The sequence below is a fragment of the Eriocheir sinensis genome, chromosome 23, assembly GCF_024679095.1.
Source record: "Eriocheir sinensis breed Jianghai 21 chromosome 23, ASM2467909v1, whole genome shotgun sequence".
NCBI lineage: Eukaryota > Metazoa > Arthropoda > Malacostraca > Decapoda > Varunidae > Eriocheir > Eriocheir sinensis.
In genome coordinates this window covers 1,873,271-1,898,270 of record NC_066531.1, presented here as the reverse complement: position 1 = coordinate 1,898,270, position 25,000 = coordinate 1,873,271, and the positions used below count along the sequence as shown (strand labels likewise).

Here is a 25,000-nt window from a genome sequence, read left to right as displayed (position 1 = left end):
TATAGGGATGAAAGAGTGAAGATGCTGGTTAACTCTTGCATAAGGGGTTTGGACAGTATAGGGATGAAAGAGTGAAGATGCTGGTTAACTCTTGCATAAGGGGTTTGGACAGTATAGGGATGAAAGAGTGAAGATGCTGGTTAACTCTTGCATAAGGGGTTTGGACAGTAAAGGGATGAAAGAGTGAAGATGCTGGTTAACTCTTGCATAAGGGGTTTGGACAGTATAGGGATGAAAGAGTGAAGATGCTGGTTAACTCTTGCATAAGGGGTTTGGACAGTATAGGGATGAAAGAGTGAAGATGCTGGTTAACTCTTGCATAAGGGGTTTGGACAGTAAAGGGATGAGCTTGAGTAGAAAGTGAGAAAGTGAAATGCCTGAAGAAATATGTAAAACAGCAAAATACATCGTACAAGAGAACCTGACAAGAATGAGGTCGCTATTCTCAAACGCTTCCACTCTCATATAATTTATTACTTTGGGCTAAGATGGAGTTTAATCGTGTTTTCATGGGTGTGTTTCACGTTCAAAGTACAGACGAGGGGTCAAACTACCACCAGGGTCATAAATGTACCTCTGGAAATGCCCAATACCCCTTCGAAAACCCTTGTGAGTGTGTGTAAGCGTTTGAGAATATGGTCCCAGGAGTCGTATTAAAAGACCTTTCGCCAACCAAGAACACCTATTTGACAAGGCTTTCGTAGGAGTTGTGAGCATTTCCAGGAGTAGTTTTATAAGAACATAAGAACATAAGAACGCAGGAGTCTGCAAGAGGCCGGTAGGCCTTTACGAGGCAGCTCCTTTGACCCTAAGCTCCCGTGTATCTAACCCCACCTAATATCGCTGTCCATGAATTTATCTAGTCTATTTTTGAATGTGACAATTGTATTGGCACTCACCACATGACTGCTAAGCCTATTCCACTCATCCACCACCCTGTTAGTAAACCAATTTTTGCCTATGTCCCTGTTGAATCTGAATTTATCCAGTTTAAACCCGTTACTTCGTGTCCTACCCGGTTCTCTTACCAACAAAACCTTATGAATGTCTCCCTTATTAAAGCCCTTCATCCATTTATAAACCTCGATCATGTCTCCACGCACCCTTCGCCTTGCTGGAGAATGCAAGTTTAACTGTTTGAGTCTTTCCTCGTATGGCAAGTTTATCAACCCAGGTCCTTCAAGTTGGAACGAGGAATAAGAAGTTCGAATACGAAATGCGCGGCGTTAAACTCAAAAGCGTTCAATGCGTCAAAGACTTGGGGGTCAAAATCGCGTCAAACCTCAAATTCTCACAGCAATGTATCGATGCAGCAAATAAAGCGAACAGAATGTTGGGCTTCATTAAAAGAAACTTTGTATTCAAGAATAAAGATGTAATACTCCCGCTCTACAACAGTTTAGTCAGACCCCACTTGGAATATGCGGTACAGTTTTGGTCCCCCCACCATGCAAAGGATATTGCTAAATTAGAAGGTGTTCAGCGTCGGGCAACGAAAATGATCCCTTCCTTGCGCAACAAATCCTACGAAGAAAGGCTTTCTATCCTTAACATGTTCTCTCTTGAGAAACGTCGCCTCCGAGGAAAATTGATCGAATGTTTTAAAATACTTAATGGTTTCACGAATGTAGACAGATCAACATTGTTTATGATCGATGACAGTCTGCGCACGAGGAACAATGGCGTAAAACTCAGATGCAGACAAGTAAATTCAGATTGCACCAAATTTTTCTTCACCAACGTTGTAGTGCGAGAATGGAATAAGCTTCCACCGTCAGTGGTCCAGTGTAACACGATTGACTCCTTCAAAAATAAGCTCGACCGTCACTTCCTTCAACTTAATATCAACTAGAGCAGAAATGCAACGTTTTGGAGTCTTCTGATTAATGTAAAATCACTTAGGTTTAAGGACAGACCACCAAGTCTGGACCATGGGGTCTGTGTGGTCTGATTTTCTATGTAAATCTATGTAAATAGTCATCCTCCTCTGCACCGATTCTAACACTCTGATATCCATTCTATAGTAAGGTGACCAGAACTGAACCGCATAGTCAAGATGAGGTCTAACTAATGCTAAATATAGTTTGAGGGAGTTTTATGACCCTGATGGTAGTGTGACCCTTCCTCTGTACCGTGAACCTAGAAACACATATTTGACAAGGCTTTCGTAGGAGTTGTGGGCATTTCCAGGAGTAGTTTTATGACCCTGGTGGTAGTGTGACCCTTCCTCTGTACCGTGAACCTAGAAACACATATTTGACAAGGCTTTCGTAGGAGTTGTGAGCATTTCCAGGAGTAGTTTTATGACCCTGGTGGTAGTGTAACCCTTCCTCTGTACCGTGAACCTAGAAACACATATTTGACAAAGCTTTCGTAGGAGTTGTGGGCATTTCCAGGAGTAGTTTTATGACCCTGATGGTAGTGTGACCCTTCCTCTGTACCGTGAACCTAGAAACACATATTTGACAAGGCTTTCGTAGGAGTTGTGGGCATTTCCAGGAGTAGTTCTATGACCCTGGTGGTAGTGTGACCCTTCCTCTGTACCGTGAACCTCAAGAAACACCAATTAGAACCCGACTGACCCCATCTTTGACCTTAATAAGTAGCTGATGTGAGAATCGGAGGTGTTTTATAATACCGACCTAGCTGTACTCGGTCGTGGGAGGAGCCATACGCACCGTGCAGGGGTCCAGAGGGTTCATCCCCTGTTCACTGGGGCAGAGATCGCACACCTGGGGGGGAGCTGTAGGGACGCTGTCAACCATCCCCGGCGGTGAATTCCTACACGGCTTTCCTTCATCCAGGTCTACAGGAAAGTGGAATGGAGATGAAGGTTTTATGTGTGGCCAGGGAGCCCTCGTGACCTCCTCCTCGACCCCGCTATTCCTCGCAGGGGGGTGCAGGAGGCGGCGGGGGGCGGCTGGAGGTTTGGGTGGCGTCAGGTACAAAGGAACGCTGCTTGATTTTACGATGGGGAGTCCGTCGCGTGAGTGAGAGGACGTCCGCACAGAAGATGGTGTGTCCGCGAGGTTGTGTAACACTCCGGTAAATGGCTGGAGGTCGCCCTGTTCGTCACTGAAATCCTTCCTTTTTATCCCTTTGTTCAGCTTTTTCAAACGGTTAGTATCGAGTTTCCTGTGCCCCGGATAGTCCCTCAGGGTCGAACCGCGGCGTGCCCGACCGATTGTGTAAGACGGTCCTTGGAAACCGTGGCAGGCCTGACCAGCGAACACTATCACGAGGACTAGACATATCACTTGCATATTTTATAATCCGTTGATGGTAATATTATATGATTGCAATATATTTAAATTTCTTTGGGGGTCACATACGCGCGTCATTCACTAATCACTTTTGTATTATTTTCAATATATAAAACGATATCTTTTGACTTCATTTGTTCATGTCAGTAGCGTATCAGAAGCTACCGCGCAGTGAACTCTGAGGCGCCTCCTGACCGGCCGTAGTGAGAGCAGCGGGCGATGGGGACAGAAGTGAGCCAGGCGGGGGAGTGGCCGCGCTTTTGTACCTGTCACACACACACACACACACACACACACACATACATACCGGCAGGGTTGCAAATGTTTTCATACTCCAGATTGATAACGCTCTGGCGCCCCATGATGAACCGCCTTACAGCTGGAGAACTTACCTTGCTGTGTGTATGTGTGTGTGTGTGTGTGTGTGTGTGGCTATGAATGTATGTGCTGGGGTGGTGCAGGGTGACTGTGTGTGTGTGTGTGTGTGTGTGTGTGTGTGTGTGTTGAAGGACAAGGAGGCGTAGAGAGGATGATTGGCATTCTGGTGGGGCTCTGCGTCTCTCTAAGCTCCGGGTCAGTGTGAAACAAGAATACTATGTCGGTGTTGATGCAAACCTTCCTATTATGACGACACACTGGCACACCGCTATCTTCCGTGTGTGTGTGTGTGTGTGTGTGTGTGTGTGTGTGTGTGTGTGTGTGTGTGTGTTGAAGGACGAGGCGAGTGTAAAGAGAGGATGATTGGCATTCTACTGGGGGCGCTGTGTCGATCTCCTTAGCCCCGGTGTGGTGTCATGGGATATCCGGGTATCGTGAGACATCCCATCCTGAATACATAATGAATTTCGACACCGTACCCTGTCCTTTGTCGAATCCTTGTCGAGATCTGTCCCACCCAAGGTTAGTTATTTCATTATAAAAACATATGTTGACGCATGTGAGAAATTTGGAAGGGGTGAGGAACTTGGAAGGGGTGAGGAACTTGGAAGGGGTGAGGAACTTGGAAGGGGGTGAGGAACTTGGAAGGTGAGAACTTGGAAGGGGTGAGGAACTTGGAAGGGGTGAGTATCTTGGCCGGGGGTGAGGAACTTGGAAGGGGTGAGGAACTTGGAAGGGGTGAGGAACTTGGAAGGGGTGAGGAACTTGGAAGGGGTGAGGAACTTGGAAGGGGGTGAGGAACTTGGAAGGGGTGAGGAACTTGGAAGGGGTGAGGAACTTGGAAGGGGTGAGGAACTTGGAAGGGGTGAGAAGCTTGGAAGGGGTGAGGAACTTGGAAGGGGTGAGGAACTTGGAAGGGGTGAGAAACTTGGAAGGGGTGAGGAACTTGGAAGGGGTGAGGAACTTGGAAGGGGTGAGGAACTTGGAAGGGGTGAGGAACTTGGAAGGGTGAGGAACTTGGAAGGGGTGAGGAAATTGGAAGGGGTGAGGAACTTGGAAGGGGGTGAGGAACTTGGAAGGGGTGAGGAACTTGGAAGGGGTGAGGAACTTGGAAGGGGTGAGGAACTTGGAAGGGGGTGAGGAACTTGGAAGGGGTGAGGAACTTGGAAGGGGTGAGAAGCTTGGAAGGGGTGAGAAGCTTGGAAGGGGTGAGAAGCTTGGAAGGGGTGAGAAGCTTGGAAGGGGTGAGAAACTTGGAAGGGGTGAGGAACTTGGAAGGGGTGAGGAACTTGGAAGGGGTGAAAAACTTGGAAGGGGGTGAGGAACTTGGAAGGGGTGAGAAGCTTGGAAGGGGGTGAGGAACTTGGAAGGGGGTGAGGAACTTGGAAGGGGGTGAGGAACTTGGAAGGGGTGAGGAACTTGGAAGGGGTGAGGAACTTGGAAGGGGGTGAGGAACTTGGAAGGGGGTGAGGAACTTGGAAGGGGTGAAAAACTTGGAAGGGGGTGAGGAACTTGATCGAAGTCTATAAATGGATGAAGGGTTTTAATAAAGGGGATGTCAATAAGATTTTGGTAGTTAAAGAACCAGGCAGGACGCGTGGCAATGGTTTTAAGTTAGACAAATTCAGATTCAACAAAGACATAGGCAAGAATTGGCTCACCAGTAGAGTGGTGGAGGAGTGGAACAGGCTTGGGGGCCATGTTGTGGGTGCCAGTGCCATAGATACATTCAAGAAGAGGTTAGATAAGGCCGTGGATGGTGAGGTAAGGCGGGGTGGAGTGTACGGGAGCTGCCTTGCATACCCCAACCGGCCTCCTTACGCTCTTATGGTCTTATAAATATAACTAGGATATCAACTATCATTCTTCTTCTTCTTGTGACCTAATAAGCTTAGCATCGCTGTTTACGCCCTCCTTGGTACTTTTTTTACACTTAGATGCTACACTAAGTTGCTCTACGGTAGCAAATTCTGGGTTCCGTGATGCTAAGTTTAAGGGCCTGTTACACTGGGCAAAGTTTCCGTGATCTTCAGTCAAACCACGATTCCCGCTGGCGTGGTTGTCATATGTTTCTTGTTATTGCTGATGATGATGATGGTGAGTGATACCCCCGTCCTTCAGTGAACTCTACCGTAGCTTTGAAAGATCGTGGACACGTTAAGGAACAATTACACTGGGCAAAGTTTCCGTGATCTTCAGTCAAACCACGATTCCCGCTAGTGTGGTTGTCATATGTTTCTTGTTATTGCTGATGATGATGATGGTGAGTGATACCCCCGTCCTTCAGTGAACTCTACCGTAGTTTTGGAAGATCGTGGACGCGTCAGAAAACCACGGAAATATGAGAACCACGCCAGCGGAAATCGTGGTTTGACTGAAGATCCACGGAGAGGTTGCCCAGTGTGATAGCCCATTAAGGGGGGATGTCTCTCGATACCGGACGGCAGATGACACCACACCCCAGGTCAGCTTGGAAGAAGACTACCGTGTCGATGATGCAGGCCTGGCCGTTCTGATGATCTGCCCCTCACATTACACATTAACAAGAACATAACATAAGAACATAACATAAGGAGTGGTGAGCTAAACACATGCGCGCGCAACGGAAGATAGCGATGTAATATGAGCTTGTCGTAGGAATGGCCAGGCTTGCATCACCGACATCGTACTTAATCTCCCACACCATAGAGGTAGGATTAGGAGGCAGCGACGCGCGGTGGGAAAATATGAAGTAGAGTCCACCATCTTGGGACTGGCAAGAAGCAGGTGTCGGCCGCTCCCAGCCTCACCTAGGCCTAGCCCTGACCTGGCTGCGCCCTACTTAGTCTGTTCCAATATTAAATGTGCAGGTAGTCGAAAGGCAGAGGAATAGTTAAGTATATTCCAAGGCATTCCCACCTCTCAAAGTGTGTAAATAAGATACTGGAGGATTTGTTGCGTAGAAATTAAGGAGGTCATTACGCTGTGAGCCAGGTATTTCCGGCGTAAGCTTAGACAAGGGCGATGCAGGCCGCCTCCACTCACTCGTTAAGTAAAGGATAGAGGAACCTGGTATATCCTTCTGACGATGCAGGCCGCCTCCACTCACTCGTTAAGTAAAGGATAGAGGAACCTGGTATATCCTTCTGACGATGCAGGCCGCCTCCACTCACTCGTTAAGTAAAGGATAGAGGAACCTGGTATATCCTTCTGACGATGCAAGCCGCCTCCACTCACTCGTTAAGTAAAGGATAGAGGAACCTGGTATATCCTTCTAATGGTGTTACTGGTATTTGTATAACTAGAAAAACTGTTCAGAGAAAGAGTGTCAAGCTACAATTTAGGGCAGGGGGGGTATTTGTAAGTTAGTTATTTCAGTGGTTGGTGGGTTATTGCAACCAAACAGACATATCCCCCACCGTAACTAATATCAGGAAAACCACCTATGTCTGTTAGTTAAAGCATTTGCTGAGACATATTTCCAGGTACGGTTTAAGTATGATGCTACAGAGATAACTTATAAATTAGCAAGTAATATTAAAGTAGGGAACAGTCACCAATCTTATTAATTTCAGTGGCCAGTAAATATGAACCAGACCTACTTACGATTTCTCTTGTTAAATTTAGAATGGATGATTGCATAAAAGGGTACTTATAACTATGTACTTTGCAGTTAACTAATAAATCAGGTGTTATTAGTTGTGGTATCAATATTTATTATCCACAAAAAGATATAAGATCAGGGTTTGGGTTACTTGAAAAATGGTCGTTGATGTGTGTGCGTATATTTGTTAACTAATGAATCGGGTGTTATTAGTTGTGGTATCAATATTTATTATCCACAAAAAGATATAAGATCAGGGTTTGGGTTACTTGAAAAATGGTCGTTATTGCACGCGCGTATATTTGTATAGCTAACATGTAAGTCATCCCACTGAAAATACCCACATTAGCGCGTGAGTACTTGTTTTGATACAATTAAATATTAATTTCAAAAGTACTTGAAATAATGATAAAAACATCTAAGTCTATAAGCAAGAAAATAGTTGTAGTACCTTAACAGATAGCGAAACATTTTGATACAAACTTTTAATTAAGCTCCTGATACTAAGGGTTGGAGCGGCCATCTTACCGTTGACCAGCGCGGGCAAACTGGCTTCACTTTTCTGGGACAGGCAGGATTGATGCTACTGAGCTTTCAGGAACAAAGTCGTTGTTTTGTATAAATAAAACTCACGCCTAACTGTTTTCTTTAATGAGTTCACTAATGACAATCACATACTTTAAACTTTACTAAAAAAACATAGGATACACTTAACCCGGTAGCAGCGACGGGCCAAATTTGTGGCTTTACCGTGTAGCAGCGACGGGCCAAATTTGTGGCTTTACCGTGTAGCAGCGATGGGCCAAATTTGTGGCTTTACCGTGTAGCAGCGACGGGCCAAATTTGTGGCTTTACCGTGTAGCAGCGACGGGCCAAATTTGTGGCTTTACCGTGTAGCAGCGACAGGCCAAATTTGTGGCTTTACCGTGTAGCAGCGACGGGCCAAATTTGTGGCTTTACCGTGTAGCAGTGACGGGCCAAATTTGTGGCTTTACCGTGTAGCAGCGACGGACCAAATTTGTGCCATGATATAAACCCCCAAAATAGATGATACATAATCTGATCACAAATGCTTTGATATATATTATGAAATGGTTTGTGTGAGGGCTGATTTTTTCTCATTTTTCTCGCTTAGAGGGACCATTAAGAAACATGGTCCACACTGGTACCAGGTTAAGTGGATTGAGGTGTGGTCTTGCAAGGTGGAGTTACTGCCCCGGTTGTCCCAGTAAGCGCTGTACCGGGATCCACTCACCAGGACAACCCGCAGATAGAAACAGAAATTGATTGATAGTTTATTGTTGCAAGAAAACGACAATTTAGAAGAGAGGAGCATGCCCAGCGTTACCAAATTATCGTACTCAGCCACTCTGCACATCGTATTTCCCGGTTTCTGACTCACAGCTATCGCAAACAGACACCAATAAGTAATGATTTTAACGATAACTTTAACTGGAATTTCGTTATCTGTGTGGGTAGGAAAGTTTCGCTCCCTAGAACTGATAATTGCGATGTTCTGAGTACGATAATTTGGCAACGTTGAGCATGCCATCTCAACCCCAAGGCAGGACAGAGCGCGATTATACAAGTAAGGAACATGTATTATTATTGTTGTGAGTATGATAATTACTAGTGTTATTAATGTTCTTGTTGTAATTAATACTGTTTGTTGTTGTGTTTGGTAGTGGTGAAGGTCAACGTTGCCAGATTATCGTACTCAGCCGGTTATATTTCCCGACTTCCTACCCCCAAACAACGTTGCCAGATTATCGTACTCAGCTCGACGTCCTACCCCCAAACAACGTTGCCAGATTATCGTACTCAGCTGACTATATTTCCCGACCTCCTACCCCCAAACAACGTTGCCAGATTATCGTACTCAGCTGACTATATTTCCCGACCTCCTACCCCCAAACAACGTTGCCAGATTATCGTACTCAGCCGGTTATATTTCCCGGCTTCCTACCCCCAAACAACGTTGCCAGATTATCGTACTCAGCCGGTTATATTTCCCGGCTTCCTACCCCCAAACAACGTTGCCAGATTATCGTACTCAGCTCGACGTCCTACCCCCAAACAACATTGCCAGATTATCGTACTCAGCTTGACGTCCTACCCCCAAACAACGTTGCCAGATTATCGTACTCAGCTCGACGTCCTACCCTCAAACAACGTTGCCAGATTATCGTACTCAGCTGATTATATTTCCCGACTTCCTACCCCCAAACAACGTTGCCAGATTATCGTACTCAGCTGATTATATTTCTCGACGTCCTACCCCCAAACAACATTGCCAGATTATCGTACTCAGCTGATTATATTTCTCGACATCCTACCCCCAAACAACTTTGCCAGATTGTCGTACTCAGTCTTTTATATTTACCGACTTCCGAGCCAAAAACTGTCTCCTGGACCCCAATAAGGAGATTCACTTATAATTCTCGTTAAAATAGTTAATTCCTGATGTTTCTTAGCAATAGTTAGGCGTCAGAAACAGGTATATACTATGATCTGAGTACGATATATGGCAACGGTGCCCCCAAACTGTCTTCTGGGCTCCAATAACGAAACATATTTATAGTTATCGTTAAAAGAGTTAGATTCTGATGTTTCTTGGCAATAGTTAGGCGTCAGAAACAGGTAGATACTATGCTCTGAGTACGACAATCTGGCAACGGTGGTGGTGGTGGTGGTGGTGGTAGGAGGGAGATTATCGTACTCAGCGCATTGCATTTCTGTAGTTTCTGACCGATAACTCTAGCTAAAGAGAACGAAATCCATCGTTATTTAACAGTTTTAACGCTAAATTTGATTTCCTATCGTTATTTGTGTTGTTACGACAGTCTTTGAGCCTAAATATGATATAAATGCAATGTTCAGTGTACGATAACTTGGCAACGTTGGGTTAGTGGCACCAACGGAGATCGTACTCGATGGAGGTTATAACGTTGTGGGCGATGTTTTAACGCTATAACTTTAATTTCCTATCGTTAATGGTGTGGTTATGACAGTCTTGGAGCCTAAATATGATATAAATGCAATGTTCAGTGTACGATAACTTGGCAACGTTGGGTTAATGGCACCAAACGGTTATCGTACTCGATGGAGGTTATGACGTTGTGGGCGAGGTTTCAACGCTAAAACTTTAATTTCCTATCGTTATTGGTGTGGTTACGACAGTCTTGGAGCCTAAATATGATAAATGCAATGTTCAGTGTACGATAATTTGGCAACGTTGGGTTAATGGCATCAACGGAGATCGTACTCGATGGAGGTTATGACGTTGTGAGCGAGGTTTCAACGCTAAAACTTTAATTTCCTATCGTTACTGTTGTGGTTATGACAGTCTTGGAGCCTAAATATGACAAATCCAATGTTCAGTGTACGATAATTTGGCAACGTTGCACTGGGCATTAGGACAGAGAGCTGGGCGGGTCTCGGAGCTTCGTGGGTTCAGGGCGCGGATTCCTTTTCTTGGTGGAGAGATGATTAGAGCGGGCATGGGGCGTCCTCCGTGTGTTCCCCAGGCGGCGGGTCGGTGGGATGGTGGCTGGGACAATGCACGTGGGCTCCAAGACATCCAAAGATTCGTTCCCAAGGTTCGGACACAACACCGTACCGAACGTGTCCCCGACTGTCTCGTTGGTCGCGATCCAGCAGAACCGGGAGTCGCAAAGCAGTGGGTTGTCTGGAGGGGAAGGAGGAGTGTGTTAAGTGTGTGTGTGTGTGTGTGTGTGTGTGCGGCGGACAATGAAATCTAATCTAAAATAAAGAATCCAGAGAGGTGGCCGAAAGAGAGATCAATTTCGGGAGAGAGGTGTTTTGATACTCTCGTGGATCGCTTTAACATTAGCAAACGGTGTGGATTAAGAAACTACAAAAGGAAGATTGAGCTACAGAATCTAACTTCACAATCTCCCGAAAAGTGATTCAAACGCGCAAAACGAGAGGTAGCCTTGGACCATGCTATCCGGGAACTCTATTTAGCTTTTCCCGTGTAACATGTGCAAGAGTTTCGTGTCTGGAAGGTCAAATAACTGGCTGGTGGCAACATGAAACTCTGAACACTGGGATGGAGCGACGCTTGACTACTGTGAGGGAGAACAAGACACGAGAGGGGCCGTGAAGAGAGTCAGACCCGTCCAAAGAGAGGTAAGGATTCTTCTACTGTGATTGGTTTTATAAGACGCAATCGCTTCCCACATCAGTATTTCTAAAGGTCAAAGAAGGGATCATTTGGGTTCTAATGTGTGTTTCTTTAGGTTCACGGTACAGAGGAAGGGTCAGACTACCACCAGGGTCATAAAACTACCCCTGGAAATGCCCACAACTCCTACGAAAGCCTTGTCAAATATGTGTTTCTAGGTTCACGGTACAGAGGAAGGGTCACACTACCACCAGGGTCATAAAACTACTCCTGGAAATGCCCACAACTCCTACGAAAGCCTTGTCAAATATGTGTTTCTAGGTTCACGGTACAGAGGAAGGGTCAGACTACCACCAGGGTCATAAAACTACCCCTGGAAATGCCCACAACTCCTACGAAAGCCTTGTCAAATATGTGTTTCTAGGTTCACGGTACAGAGGAAGGGTCAGACTACCACCAGGGTCATAAAACTACCCTGGAAATGCCCACAACTCCTACGAAAGCCTTGTCAAATATGTGTTTCTAGGTTCACGGTACAGAGGAAGGGTCAGACTACCACCAGGGTCATAAAACTACTCCTGGAAATGCCCACAACTCCTACGAAAGCCTTGTCAAATATGTGTTTCTAGGTTCACGGTACAGAGGAAGGGTCAGACTACCACCAGGGTCATAAAACTACTCCTGGAAATGCCCACAACTCCTACGAAAGCCTTGTCAAATAGTTAGGGGCACATCAGTTTTTTTAAAAAAAAAAGAAGGATCATTTGGGTTCTAATGTGTTTCTAGGTTCACGGTACAGAGGAAGGGTCAGACTACCACCAGGGTCATAAAACTACTCCTGGAAATGCCCACAACTCCTACGAAAGCCTTGTCAAATATGTGTTTCTAGGTTCACGGTACAGAGGAAGGGTCAGACTACCACCAGGGTCATAAAACTACCCCTGGAAATGCCCACAACTCCTACGAAAGCCTTGTCAAATAGGTGTTCTTGGGCACATCAGTATTTCTAATGGTCAAAGAAGGGATCATTTGGGTTCTAATGTGTGTTTCTTTAGGTTCACGGTACAGAGGAAGGGTCAGACTACCACCAGGGTCATAAAACTACCCCTGGAAATGCCCACAACTCCTACGAAAGCCTTGTCAAATATGTGTTCTTGGGCTGCGAAATATCTCATAATTCGACCTGTAGTGTTCATCAGGGCGAGGAGAGTAGAGGTATATTTAACAGTGCAAAGGGGACATCCAAAGTCTATATACACCGAGTCAAGCCACGCGCAGGTTTGTGGGAGGAGACACGGCCGAGGAGGCGTGGTTTATGCGTGACGTTGCTTGGAGCCAAACTAGAGAATGTAGAAACAGGGATTTAGAGAAAACGAGGAAAGGCGGACTAATTTAAATCAATCACTTCAACATGCCCTCCCTCACACCCCACACCGCCGTTTGTAGGCATTGGAATTACAGTCACGCAATAGCACAATAAAAAGACATATTTTCTCGTCAGTGGCTTGCCTGAACGCGCTGTGAAAGAAGGCGAGAATGCACATCCAGAGTGCACACACGGCCCCAACTTTAGTCACCCCTGAACTGCCGGGTATTTTCTGTTTTGGCTCCAAGTGACGTCATCCCGCTGCTCCGCCCCAAAACCGCCTTCTGCGCGTGACATGACTTGGTATATATAGACTTTGGTAGTGTTCATCAGGGCGAGGAGAGAATAAGTATAGCGATATATACATATGCGTGGAGAGTATACAGGCGTGTGGGGAGCTTACCCGATGTCAGGAACGTTGCTGAGCCTGCCGTGAAATCGATGATAGGCCTAAACACCTTTTCCGAGAGGAGGCTGAGGTGGTTATCTTGTAAGTCAATCATGCACTCTCGTACCCCCTCCAGCATCCCCGGCCTGTAAACACACACACACACACACAGGGAGAGAGAGAGAGAGAGAGAGAGAGAGAGAGAGAGAGAGAGAGAGAGAGAGAGAGAGAGAGAGAGAGAGAGAGAGAGAGAGAGAGAGAGACAGAGACAGACAGACAGACAGACAGAGAGAGAGAGAGAGAGAGAGAGAGAGAGAGAGAGAGAGAGAGAGAGAGAGAGAGAGAGAGAGAGAGAGAGAGAGATTGATTGATTGATAGTTTATTGTTGAGAGAGAGAGAGAGAGAGAGAGAGAGAGAGAGAGAGAGAGAGAGAGAGAGAGAGAGAGAGAGAGAGAGAGAGAGAGAGAGAGAGAGAGAGAGAGAGAGAGAGAGAGAGAGAGAGAGAGAGAGAGAGAGAGAGAGAGAGAGAAACATTAGATAAGCCACACAAGCTATAACATAAGCTTTGTATCGGAGTATATATCGAAGCAATATTTCAAGGGGTTAGTGCAGCGTTGTCAAATTATCGTACTCAGCGCATTGCATTTCTGTAGTTTCTGACCGATAACTCTGGCTAAAGAGAACAAAACCCATCCATATTTAACAGTTTTAACGCTAACTTTAATTTCCTATCGTTATTTGTGTTGTTACGACAGTCTTGGAGCTTAAAGATGATAAATGCAATGTTCAGTGTACGATAACTTGGCAACGTTGGGTTAATGGCATCAACGGAGATCGTACTCGATGGAGGTTATGACGTTGTGGGCGAGGTTGATGTACAGCTTTTTGGCGGCGTGCTCAATGATGGTGAAGGCGCTGGCTGACACCTTGCTAATGGCGTTGTTGGATAAGTCGATCATCTGTAGCTTGGGCATTCCTGGAACATGGGAAAGGGGTAACGTTGCAAGATTATCGTACTCAGAGTCTCGTATTTCCCGGATTCTGACGCCTAACTATTGCCAAGAAACATCAGAATCTAACTCTTTTTAACGATAACTATAAATTTGTTTCGTTATTGGAGCCCAGAAGACAGTTTGGGGGTAGGAAGTCGGGAAATATAAGCGGCTGAGTACGACAATTTAGCAACATTGCACAAAATCACCCCGTTTCCACCCCCTACCCCCCCACGCATGCCAGATTATCGTACTCAGTCTCGTATTTCCCGGTTTCTGACGCCTAACTATTGCCGAGAAACATCAGAATCTAACTTTTTAACGATAACTATAAATTTGTTTCGTTATTGGAGCCCAGAAAACAGTTTTGGCTCGGAAGTCGGGAAATATAATCAGCTGAGTACGATAATCTGGCAACGTTGCGTGATGCCAGATTGTCGTACTCAGAGCATAGTATTTCCCGGTTTCTGACGCTTAACTATTGCCAAGAAACATCAGGAATTAACTATTTTAACGATAATTATAAGTGAATCTCCTTAATGGGGTCCACGAGACTGTTTTTGGCTCGGAAGTCGGTAAATATAAGATTCTGAGTACGACATCTGGCAACAATGGGGAAAGGGGTAACGTTGCCAGATTATCGTACTCAGCCGCTTATATTTCCCGACTTCCTACCCCAAAACTGTCTCGTGGACCCCAATAAGGAGATTCACTTATAATTATCGTTTAAATAGTTAATTCCTGATGTTTCTTGGCAGTAGTTAGGCGTCAGACACCGGGAAATACTATGCTCTGAGTACGACAATCTGGCAACTCTCACACCACCTATATGTAAAGGTCAAATATGGGGTCAGTCAGGTTCTAATGAGTGTTTCTTCAGGTTCACGGTACAGAAGAAGGGTCACACTACCACCAGGGTCATAGAACTACCTCTGGAAATGCCCACAACTCCTACGAAAGCCTTGTCAAATATGTGTTTCTAGGTTCACGGTACAGAGGAAGGGTCACACTACCACCAGGGTCATAAAACTACCCCTGGAAATGCCCACAACTCCTACGAAAGCCTTGTCAAATATGTGTTTCTAGGTTCATGGTACAGAAGAAGGGTCACACTACCACCAGGGTCATAGAACTACCCCTGGAAATGCCCACAACTCCTACGAAAGCCTTGTCAAATATGTGTTTCTAGGTTCACGGTACAGAAGAAGGGTCACACTACCACCAGGGTCATAGAACTACCTCTGGAAATGCCCACAACTCCTACGAAAGCCTTGTCAAATATGTGTTTCTAGGTTCACGGTACAGAAGAAGGGTCACACTACCACCAGGGTCACAGAACTAACTCTGGAAATGCCCACAACTCCTACGAAAGCCTTGTCAAATATGTGTTTCTAGGTTCATGGTACAGAAGAAGCGTCACACTACCACCAGGGTCATAGAACTACCCCTGGAAATGCCCACAACTCCTACGAAAGCCTTGTCAAATATGTGTTCTTGGGCGGTGGAATGTCTCCTAATACATAGAAATACATAGGAATACATAGGAAGAACAGACACTAGAAGACCTATCAGTCTATGGCGAGGGTGTCTGTTTACTACCGCTACTACTGGTAATCTACGTGTGGTGGGACAGGACAGAATAGATGAAGGCTCGGGGAAAAAGACTTCATTACATAAGAACATAAGAACATAAGAACACAAGGAGACTGGAAGAGGACGAGTGGCCTACACAGAGCAGCCTCAGGATCCCCCCTAATACTCAAGATGGGTGAGGTGTAGTTTCAGCGGCACAGGTGGAGGCCTGATCCTCGCTTTACCGGCGGTACTAGGCACGGCACCAGTAATCTGTCACCTTACTGCACCCGCACCTCACTCCACCTGTCATGTGGACATTAACTGTTGCGTTACTCCATTGTTAACCTACGCTACTTGCAATCTAGGTTGTGGGGTAGAATATTATGGATTTAGGTTGAGGTCTTGCTGCAATCTGTCTGAAAACATACGAAGGGTCGACCCAAAGCTCTCCTTCTCACTCGCTCACGACAACTCTCCTCTGCAATTTCTCTCACCTGCAAATGTCTGGGGAAGGATGGCCGCTATCTTGTTGTAGGAGGCGTCAAACATTTCCAGCAAGGGCAGCTCCATCGCCATGTACCCGGGCAGAAACTCGATGATGTTGTTACGCAGCGAGAGCAATTTGAGCAGCGGCGTATCGTTCATGGTAGAGTAGTAGACATCCTTAAGCGAGTTCCCTTCTGTTGGGGCGTAAGACATGTGTTTACCCAATGGATGTGAATTTCCTATACAAGAAGACATCACCGAGCTTCAGGAGTGGACCAAACAGTGGCTGCTACAGTTTGGTGAAGATGGCTCCAAAACGTTGCATTTCTACTCAAGTTAATATTAAGTTGAAGGAAGTGACGGTCGAGCTTGTTTTTGAAGGAGTCAATCGTGTTACACTGGACCACTGAAGGAAGGCAGGAAGCTTATTCCATTCTCGCACTACAGCGTTGGTGAAGAAAAATTTGGTGCAGTCTGAATTTACTTGTCTACATTTGAGTTTTATGCCAGAGAGAGAGAGATTTTTTATTTGATTTGAAAAGTTTATTGACATATTTACAGCCAAAAGGAAGGGGCAGATACCGACTCCCATCCTATAAGAGAGAGAGAGAGAGAGATGACCATTCCCCGCCTGTGTTCCCGCGTACCTAGGTCAAGGGCCATCAGGGTGCCGCTGAAGGGCTGGAAGGCATGGTTGTCCACTGCCTGGAAGTGATTGTTGGTTATGACGATTTCCTTGAACATCAGCGGCCCCCAGAGGTCCTTCTCCAACTTGCAATCCAGGGCAGTGTTCTGAACCACCAGTCTGCCGGCCAAACAAACACACACACACACACACAATTAGTAGTAGTAGTAGTAGTAGTAGTATTGCCAGTAAACACACACACACACACACACACACACACACACACACACACACACATACACATTTATACGGTCAATATTTCCATACTTAATATAATCACACATAATGTCCGATTCCGTGGCTGCGTTATTCCTAGGGGTGGGAAGCCTCGCTGTTCCACCCGGCTACCCACCTGTGATAGGGGTTGACGGGGTACGCGGTGAGGCACATAACTTCGGTTAGCTGGGAGCATGTCAGTAGTTCGGGTCCACAGATCAACTCAGCGGCAGTTTCGTTCAAGCACTGACACTGAAAATTTGGAAATACATCGATATCATTAAGAGTTCATGGCGTAAAAAGAGTTGCCCTTGTTAGATATGTTTGACGCCTCCCACAACAAGATCGCGGCCATCCTTCTACAGACATTTGCAGGTGAGAGTTATCGTATTAGGAGACATTTCGTAGCCCAAGAATACCTATTTGACAAGGCTTTCGTAGGAGTTGTGGGCATTTCCAGGGGCAGTTTTATGACCCTGGTGGTAGTGTGACCCTTCTTCTGTACCGTGAACCTAGAAACACCTATTTGACAAGGCTTTCGTAGGAGTTGTGGGCATTTCCAGGGGTAGTTTTATGACCCTGGTGGTAGTGTGACCCTTCCCCTGTACCGTGAACCTAGAAACACCTATTTGACAAGGCTTTCGTAGGAGTTGTGGGCATTTCCAGGGGTAGTTTTATGACCCTGGTGGTAGTGTGACCCTTGACTTTATATGATTAAGTGTTGCCATCCTGTACGTCTAAGTCATCCCCAACTCACCCTCCTCGTTGTTCAAGCCTCGCAAAACCAACCATCGGGGTCCTCTATTGTATCTTTGTTCCTGTTATCTCGATCACCACCTCCATGTATACGCCACAAAAAGGCTGGTGGGGCGATTTTTTATTTTTTTTACAACAAAGGAGACAGCTCAAGGGCACAAAAAACGGAAACAATAGTAATAAAAAAAAGCCCGCTACTCGCTGCTCCTAAAAAGAATCCAAAGAGGTGGCCGAAAGAGAGGTCAATTTCGGGAGGAGAGGTGTCCTGATACCCTCCTCTTGAAAGAGTTCAAGTCGTAGGCAGGAGGAAATACAGATGAAGGAAGGTTGTTTCAGAGTTTACCAGCGGGAGGGATGAAAGAGTGAAGATGCTGGTTAACTCTTGCATAAGGGGTTTGGACAGTATAGGGATGAAAGACTGAAGATGCTGGTTAACTTTTGCATAAGGGGTTTGGACAGTATAGGGATGAAAGAGTGAAGATGCTGGTTAACTCTTGCATAAGGGGTTTGGACAGTATAGGGATGAAAGAGTGAAGATGCTGGTTAACTCTTGCATACGGGGTTTGGACAGTATAGAGATGAAAGAGTGAAGGTGCTGGTTAACTCTTGCATAAGGGGTTTGGACAGTATAGGGATGAAAGAGTGAAGATGCTGGTTAACTCTTGCATAAGGGGTTTGGACAGTATAGGGATGAAAGAGTGAAGATGCTGGTTAACTCTTGCACAAGGGGTTTGGACAGTATAAGGATGAAAGAGTGAAGATGCTGGTTAACTCTTGCATAAGGGGTTTGGACAGTATAGGGATGAAAGAGTGAAGATGCTGGTTAACTCTTGCATAAGGTGTTTGGACAGTATAGGGATGAAAGAGTGAAGATGCTGGTTAACTCTTGCATAAGGGGTCTGGACAGTATAGGGATTAAAGAGTGAAGATGCTGGTTAACTCTTGCATAAGGGGTTTGGACAGTATAGAGATGAAAGAGTGAAGATGCTGGTTAACTCTTGCATAAGGGGTTTGGACAGTATAGGGATGAAAGAGTGAAGATGCTGGTTAACTCTTGCATAAGGGGTTTGGACAGTATAGGGATGAAAGAGTGAAGATGCTGGTTAACTCTTGCATAAGGGGTTTGGACAGTATAGGGATGAAAGAGTGAAGATGCTGGTTAACTCTTGCAAAAGGGGTTTGGACAGTATAGGGATGAAAGAGTGAAGATGCTGGTTAACTCTTGCATAAGGGGTTTGGACAGTATAGGGATGAAAGAGTGAAGATGCTGGTTAACTCTTGCATAAGGGGTTTGGACAGTATAGGGATGAAAGAGTGAAGATGCTGGTTAACTCCTGCATAAGGGGTTTGGACAGTATAGGGATGAAAGAGTGAAGATGCTGGTTAACTCTTGCATAAGGGGTTTGGACAGTATAGGGATGAAAGAGTGAAGATGCTGGTTAACTCTTGCACAAGGGGTTTGGACAGTATAGGGATGAAAGAGTGAAGATGCTGGTTAACTCTTGCATAAGGGGTTTGGACAGTATAGGGATGAAAGAGTGAAGATGCTGGTTAACTCTTGCATAAGGGGTTTGGACAGTATAGGGATGAAAGAGTGAAGATGCTGGTTAACTCCTGCATAAGGGGTTTGGACAGTATAGGGATGAAAGAGTGAAGATGCTGGTTAACTCTTGCATAAGGGGTTTGGACAGTATAGGGATGAAAGAGTGAAGATGCTGGTTAACTCTTGCACAAGGGGTTTGGACAGTATAGGGATGAAAGAGTGAAGATGCTGGTTAACTCTTGCATAAGGGGTTTGGACAGTATAGGGATGAAAGAGTGAAGATGCTGGTTAACTCTTGCATAAGGGGTTTGGACAGTATAGGGATGAAAGAGTGAAGATGCTGGTTAACTCTTGCATAAGGGGTTTGGACAGTATAGGGATGAAAGAGTGAAGATGCTGGTTAACTCTTGCATAAGGGATTTGGACAGTATAGGGATGAGTGAAGATGCTGGTCAACTCTTGCATAAGGGGTTTGGACAGTATAGGGATGAAAGAGTGAAGATGCTGGTCAACTCTTGCATAAGGGGTTTGGACAGTATAGGGATGAAAGAGTGAAGATGCTGGTTAACTCTTGCATAAGGGATTTGGACAGTATAGGGATGAGTGAAGATGCTGGTTAACTCTTGCATAAGGGGTTTGGACAGTATAGGGATGAAAGAGTGAAGATGCTGGTCAACTCTTGCATAAGGGGTTTGGACAGTATAGGGATGAAAGAGTGAAGATGCTGGTTAACTCTTGCATAAGGGGTTTGGACAGTAAAGGGATGAAAGAGTGAAGATGCTGGTTAACTCTTGCATAAGGGGTTTGGACTGTAAAGGGATGAAAGAGTGAAGATGCTGGTTAACTCTTGCATAAGGGGTTTGGACAGTATAGGGATGAAAGAGTGAAGATGCTGGTTAACTCTTGCATAAGGGGTTTGGACAGTATAGGGATGAAAGAGTGAAGATGCTGGTTAACTCTTGCATAAGGGGTTTGGACAGTATAGGGATGAGTGAAGATGCTGGACTTGTTGGGGTCTTCCAGGGAGTGGCGAGGGGCTGGAAAGGGTCACTGGGCTTATCGGTACTATCCAGGAGGGCCAGCTTGTCCTTTAACTGGAGTCCCCTTGGGTTCCCCCGCTCGGAGAAACAGGATAAGCAGTATATTCTCTCTCAGTATTGATAAAACTACCTCTATCTAATGTATATAAGTAGACTATTGTGTTCTATGAGGGATAAATATGTATTATGTAATGTTTTTTTTTTACATATGTATGTCTATTGGCGACCGAACCAAATAAATTACAAACATGTTGCCCCAAAAAGCAATTATCTGCTTTAAATGGCCTGCTTACAGATCACTAAAGTCATTTCTCATTATTATAAAACCATTCTTGTTTTTGTAAGCATAATAAAGTGTTTCAAGTGTTTCAAGTGTTTCGGGATTGCCTCTTACGGAAACAACCCGATAAGCATGGCCGGTCCTTCTTGGTGATGTGCCACACGCCCGTATCGCCGGACTATGCTGCTAAGGACTTGATTTTTGGGGTTTTTTTACGTCGTGGCCTATTGCGCTGGTTGGCTTCTTCCCGGTGGATCCTGATGGTCGGCCCAAGGCTTCTTCCCGGTGGATCCTGATGGTCGGCCCAAGGCTTCTTCCCGGTGTGGCCTGATGGTCGGCCCAAGGCTTCTTCCCGGTGGATCCTGATGGTCGGCCCAAGGCTTCTTCCCGGTGGATCCTGATGGTCGGTCCAAGGCTTCTTCCCGGTGGATCCTGATGGTCGGCCCAAGGCTTCTTCCCGGTGGATCCTGATGGTCGGCCCAAGGCTTCTTCCCAGTGAGGACTAATGGTCGGCCCAAGGGTTCTTCCCGGTGTGGCCTGATGGTCGCCCCAAGGCTTCTTCCCGGTGGATCCTGATGGTCGGCCCAAGGCTTCTTCCCGGTGTGGCCTGATGGTCGGCCCAAGGGTTCTTCCCGGTGTGGCCTGATGGTCGGCCCAAGGGTTCTTCCCGGTGTGGCCTGATGGTCGCCCCAAGGCTTCTTCCCGGTGGATCCTGATGGTCGGCCCAAGGCTTCTTCCCGGTGGATCCTGATGGTCGGCCCAAGGCTTCTTCCCGGTGTGGCCTGATGGTCGGCCCAAGGCTTCTTCCCGGTGTGGCCTGATGGTCGGCCCAAGGCTTCTTCCCGGTGTGGCCTGATGGTCGGTCCAAGGCTTCTTCCCGGTGTGGCCTGATGGTCGGTCCAAGGCTTCTTCCCGGTGTGGCCTGATGGTCGGTCCAAGGCTTCTTCCCGGTGTGGCCTGATGGTCGGCCCAAGGCTTCTTCCCGGTGTGGCCTGATGGTCGGTCCAAGGCTTCTTCCCGGTGGATCCTGATGGTCGGCCCAAGGCTTCTTCCCGGTGGATCCTGATGGTCGGCCCAAGGCTTCTTCCCGGTGGATCCTGATGGTCGGCCCAAGGCTTATTCCCGGTAGATCCTGATGGTCGGCCCAAGGCTTCTTCCCGGTGGGGCCTGATGGTCGGCCCAGCCCGTTCTGGCGCAGGCGAGTGTTTATAGTGGCGCCATCTTGCATTGGCTCATGCTGCCCTCCCGGAGCTCATCTTTAATCCTAGAATCTAGAGTCCGGGTTGATGGGTGGTCTTCTGGACAGCATGTGGGTAGTTTTAAGCCACTCGGCGGCGGCTGAAAAATCCCAGCTTGGTGGCACCGGGCGGGGATTGAACTCGCGTCATCCTGAACGCGGCGCCGTCACGCTATCCATTCAGCCACCGCCTCCCCAGCATTTTCACACTATCTAACACTGACAGGCTGCGGACCGGACTGTACTGGCACGGACCTGCTTGTGACGGTCCGCGCCGGAGACGTGCAGACTCGTAGCAGTGTGAACCCAACAACGTGTTTCCCAATGAAGAATATTTTGCCTATGATATCGGCAAACTTTGAACAATTCAGTTAATGCTTGAAAGTCTGAAAATGTTTGAGTTTTTTGTGTTTATGAATGATTGTTTATGCTGTTTATAACGAACATTAGCAGACTAGTCCACCACCACCACCACCACCATCACCACCAGCATCACCACCACCACCACCACCACCAGCATCACCACCACCATCACCAGGTAGCTCAGGTATGCACCGAGGACAGGTGGCGTCTCATTAACGTCCTTCTTGATAAAACTCAGTCACACGGGATGTCAAAATTATTCTCATTTGTGTGTGAAACGTAATGAAATGATTGTTTTGTCGTGTTCGTAGGGCAGTAAAACAATAGATGTATCACTACTGTTTACAATAATGTTTGGAGCCTGGTAAATTAAAATCCTGAATCACACAGAACATATCACATTTTTTTACCCGTGAGAGCAGGCGGGTTGGACGCTCATTCATTCCCGTCAGTACGAACTCCTCTTCTAGTGGTTCAAAACATCATATTTGTATTATGTTCTCTTTTTCAAGTCTATCTTATCTGTTTTATAAGAACCGTAATCGAGCTGGTATTTCTGCGTCCACAAATATTACGTCAGACAAATGGAGTTTTTAATTCAATTCTGACAAACAAAACACAACAAAAAATTAATTACTAAAATCTCTGGAGACTTCTCGAGCCTAATTTTGAAGAGTCGGTATAAATAGTTGGCGCATGGAACACTTGGCAAAATGTCTTAACCCTATACGCTCCGAGGGGGGCCAAATCTTGCCGATCCAAATCCGATATCTTAACCCTATACGCTTCGAGGGGGGCCAAATCTTGCCGATCCAAATCCGATATCTTAACCCTATACGCTCCGAGGGGGGACAAATCTTTGCCGATCCAAATCCGATATCTTAACCCTATACGCTTCGAGGGGGGACAAATCTTGCCGATCCAAATCCGATATCTTAACCCTATACGCTTCGAGGAGGGCCAAATCTTGCCGATCCAAATCCGATATCTTAACCCTATACGCTTTGAGGGGGGCCAAATCTTGCCGATCCAAATCCGATATCTTAACCCTATACGCTTCGAGGGGGGCCAAATCTTGCCGATCCAAATCCGATATCTTAACCCTATACGCTCCGAGGGGGGCCAAATCTTGCCGATCCAAATCCGATATCTTAACCCTATACGCTTCGAGGAGGGCCAAATCTTGCCGATCCAAATCCGATATCTTAACCCTATACGCTCCGAGGGGGGCCAAATCTTGCCGATCCAAATCCGATATCTTAACCCTATACGCTCCGAGGGGGGCCAAATCTTGCCGATCCAAATCCGATATCTTAACCCTATACGCTTCGAGGGGGGCCAAATCTTGCCGATCCAAATCCGATATCTTAACCCTATACGCTTCGAGGAGGGCCAAATCTTGCCGATCCAAATCCGATATCTTAACCCTATACGCTCCGAGGGGGGCCAAATCTTGCCGATCCAAATCCGATATCTTAACCCTATACGCTTCGAGGGGGGCCAAATCTTGCCGATCCAAATCCGATATCTTAACCCTATACGCTTTGAGGGGGGCCAAATCTTGCCGATCCAAATCCGATATCTTAACCCTATACGCTTCGAGGAGGGCCAAATCTTGCCGATCCAAATCCGATATCTTAACCCTATACGCTTTGAGGGGGGCCAAATCTTGCCGATCCAAATCCGATATCTTAACCCTATACGCTTTGAGGGGGGCAAAATCTTGCCGATCCAAATCCGATATCTTAACCCTATACGCTTTGAGGGGGGCCAAATCTTGCCGATCCAAACTGATATCTTAACCCTATACGCTTTGAGGGGGGCCAAATCTTGCCGATCCAAATCCGATATCTTAACCCTATACGCTTCGAGGAGGGCCAAATCTTGCCGATCCAAATCCGATACACTTTCTTATATTCCAGTTGCTTCTTTTCAGTCATTATTCACTATTGTTTTTACACTATTGATTTGGTACCAGTACTTATTGTTCATGGGCGTTATCGTTGTTCAGGTATATGAGTACCATGCTCGGGGTTACGAGAGTGAAAATTTGAAAACGTCGGAGCGGATAGGATAGAAAAGCTTAGGTTAGGTTAGGTTAGGTTAGGTTAGGTTAGGTTTTTTTTTTACGTCTAGGCCTATAGCGCCAGTAGGCTTGCTTGAGAGGCCTGGATGGTAGTCGGCCCCACCCCGTATTGGCGCAGGCAGGTGTTTATAGTGGCGCCATCTTCTCTTGCTAGGTTAGGTTAGGTTAGGTTAGGTAATCACTTTTAATTGACCTACACCGAAGCCTTAAGTGTGTGTGTGTGTGTGTGTGTGTGTGTGTGTGTGTGTGTGTGTGTGTGTGTGCTTGTTTGAACCCCACTTCCTGCTGGCCCGCCGTCAGGTGCAGCAGGTCCCAGGTCTGAGGCGGGTGGGCGGCGGCATGTGGGCGGCTCCCACGCTATCAGGCTAAGGTCTCGCCTCCGAACCTTATTGTTGTTCTGTCCCTCCCGCTATCTCGACAACCACGATAACGCGACGTGCCATTCAACTCGCTAGAATATGACATGGTTACTCGGGGTCGTTTCGTCATTCAAGAACACCTATTTCACAAGGCTTTCGTAGGAGTTGTGGGCATTTCCAGGGGTAGTTTTATGGCCCTGGTGGTAGGCTGACCCTTCCTCTGTACCTTGAACCTAGAAACACATATTTGACAAGGC

General features: G+C 46.4%; 2 protein-coding genes and 1 long non-coding RNA gene across 11 annotated transcripts in view; 1 reads left to right on the top strand and 2 right to left on the bottom strand.

Annotated features, from left to right (window-relative positions):
• Window positions 1–3,510, bottom strand: part of LOC127002345 (uncharacterized) — a gene marked incomplete at its 3' end in the record, with an annotated part of 14,788 nt that extends 11,278 nt beyond the window's left edge. Inside the window, 1 exon segment of the mRNA XM_050868187.1 lies at window positions 2,679–3,510. Within this exon segment, the coding sequence (XP_050724144.1) occupies window positions 2,679–3,263 (585 nt within the window).
• Window positions 3,511–8,506: 4,996 nt separating this feature from the next.
• The window catches only part of LOC127002349 (oplophorus-luciferin 2-monooxygenase non-catalytic subunit-like), a 22,783-nt gene continuing 6,289 nt past the window's right edge, over window positions 8,507–25,000 (bottom strand). The window contains exons 2-8 of one of the 9 annotated variants that reach the window (XM_050868229.1): window positions 17,216–17,331; window positions 16,826–16,983; window positions 16,187–16,372; window positions 13,966–14,101; window positions 13,141–13,271; window positions 9,288–10,912; window positions 8,507–9,125 (exon numbers count right to left, since the gene is read on the bottom strand). In XM_050868229.1, the coding sequence (XP_050724186.1) occupies window positions 10,638–10,912; window positions 13,141–13,271; window positions 13,966–14,101; window positions 16,187–16,372; window positions 16,826–16,983; window positions 17,216–17,331 (1,002 nt within the window). In that variant the 3' untranslated portion in view covers window positions 8,507–9,125; window positions 9,288–10,637. The remainder of the gene's footprint in view (window positions 9,126–9,287; window positions 10,913–13,140; window positions 13,272–13,965; window positions 14,102–16,186; window positions 16,373–16,825; window positions 16,984–17,215; window positions 17,332–25,000) is intronic. The other 8 variants (XM_050868227.1, XM_050868228.1, XM_050868230.1 and 5 more) reach the window with 8 other exon arrangements.
• LOC127002369 (uncharacterized) lies at window positions 10,937–13,078 on the top strand. The gene is made up of 3 exons (XR_007756096.1): window positions 10,937–12,000; window positions 12,158–12,260; window positions 12,427–13,078. It is a non-coding gene; the product is annotated as an uncharacterized LOC127002369 (long non-coding RNA).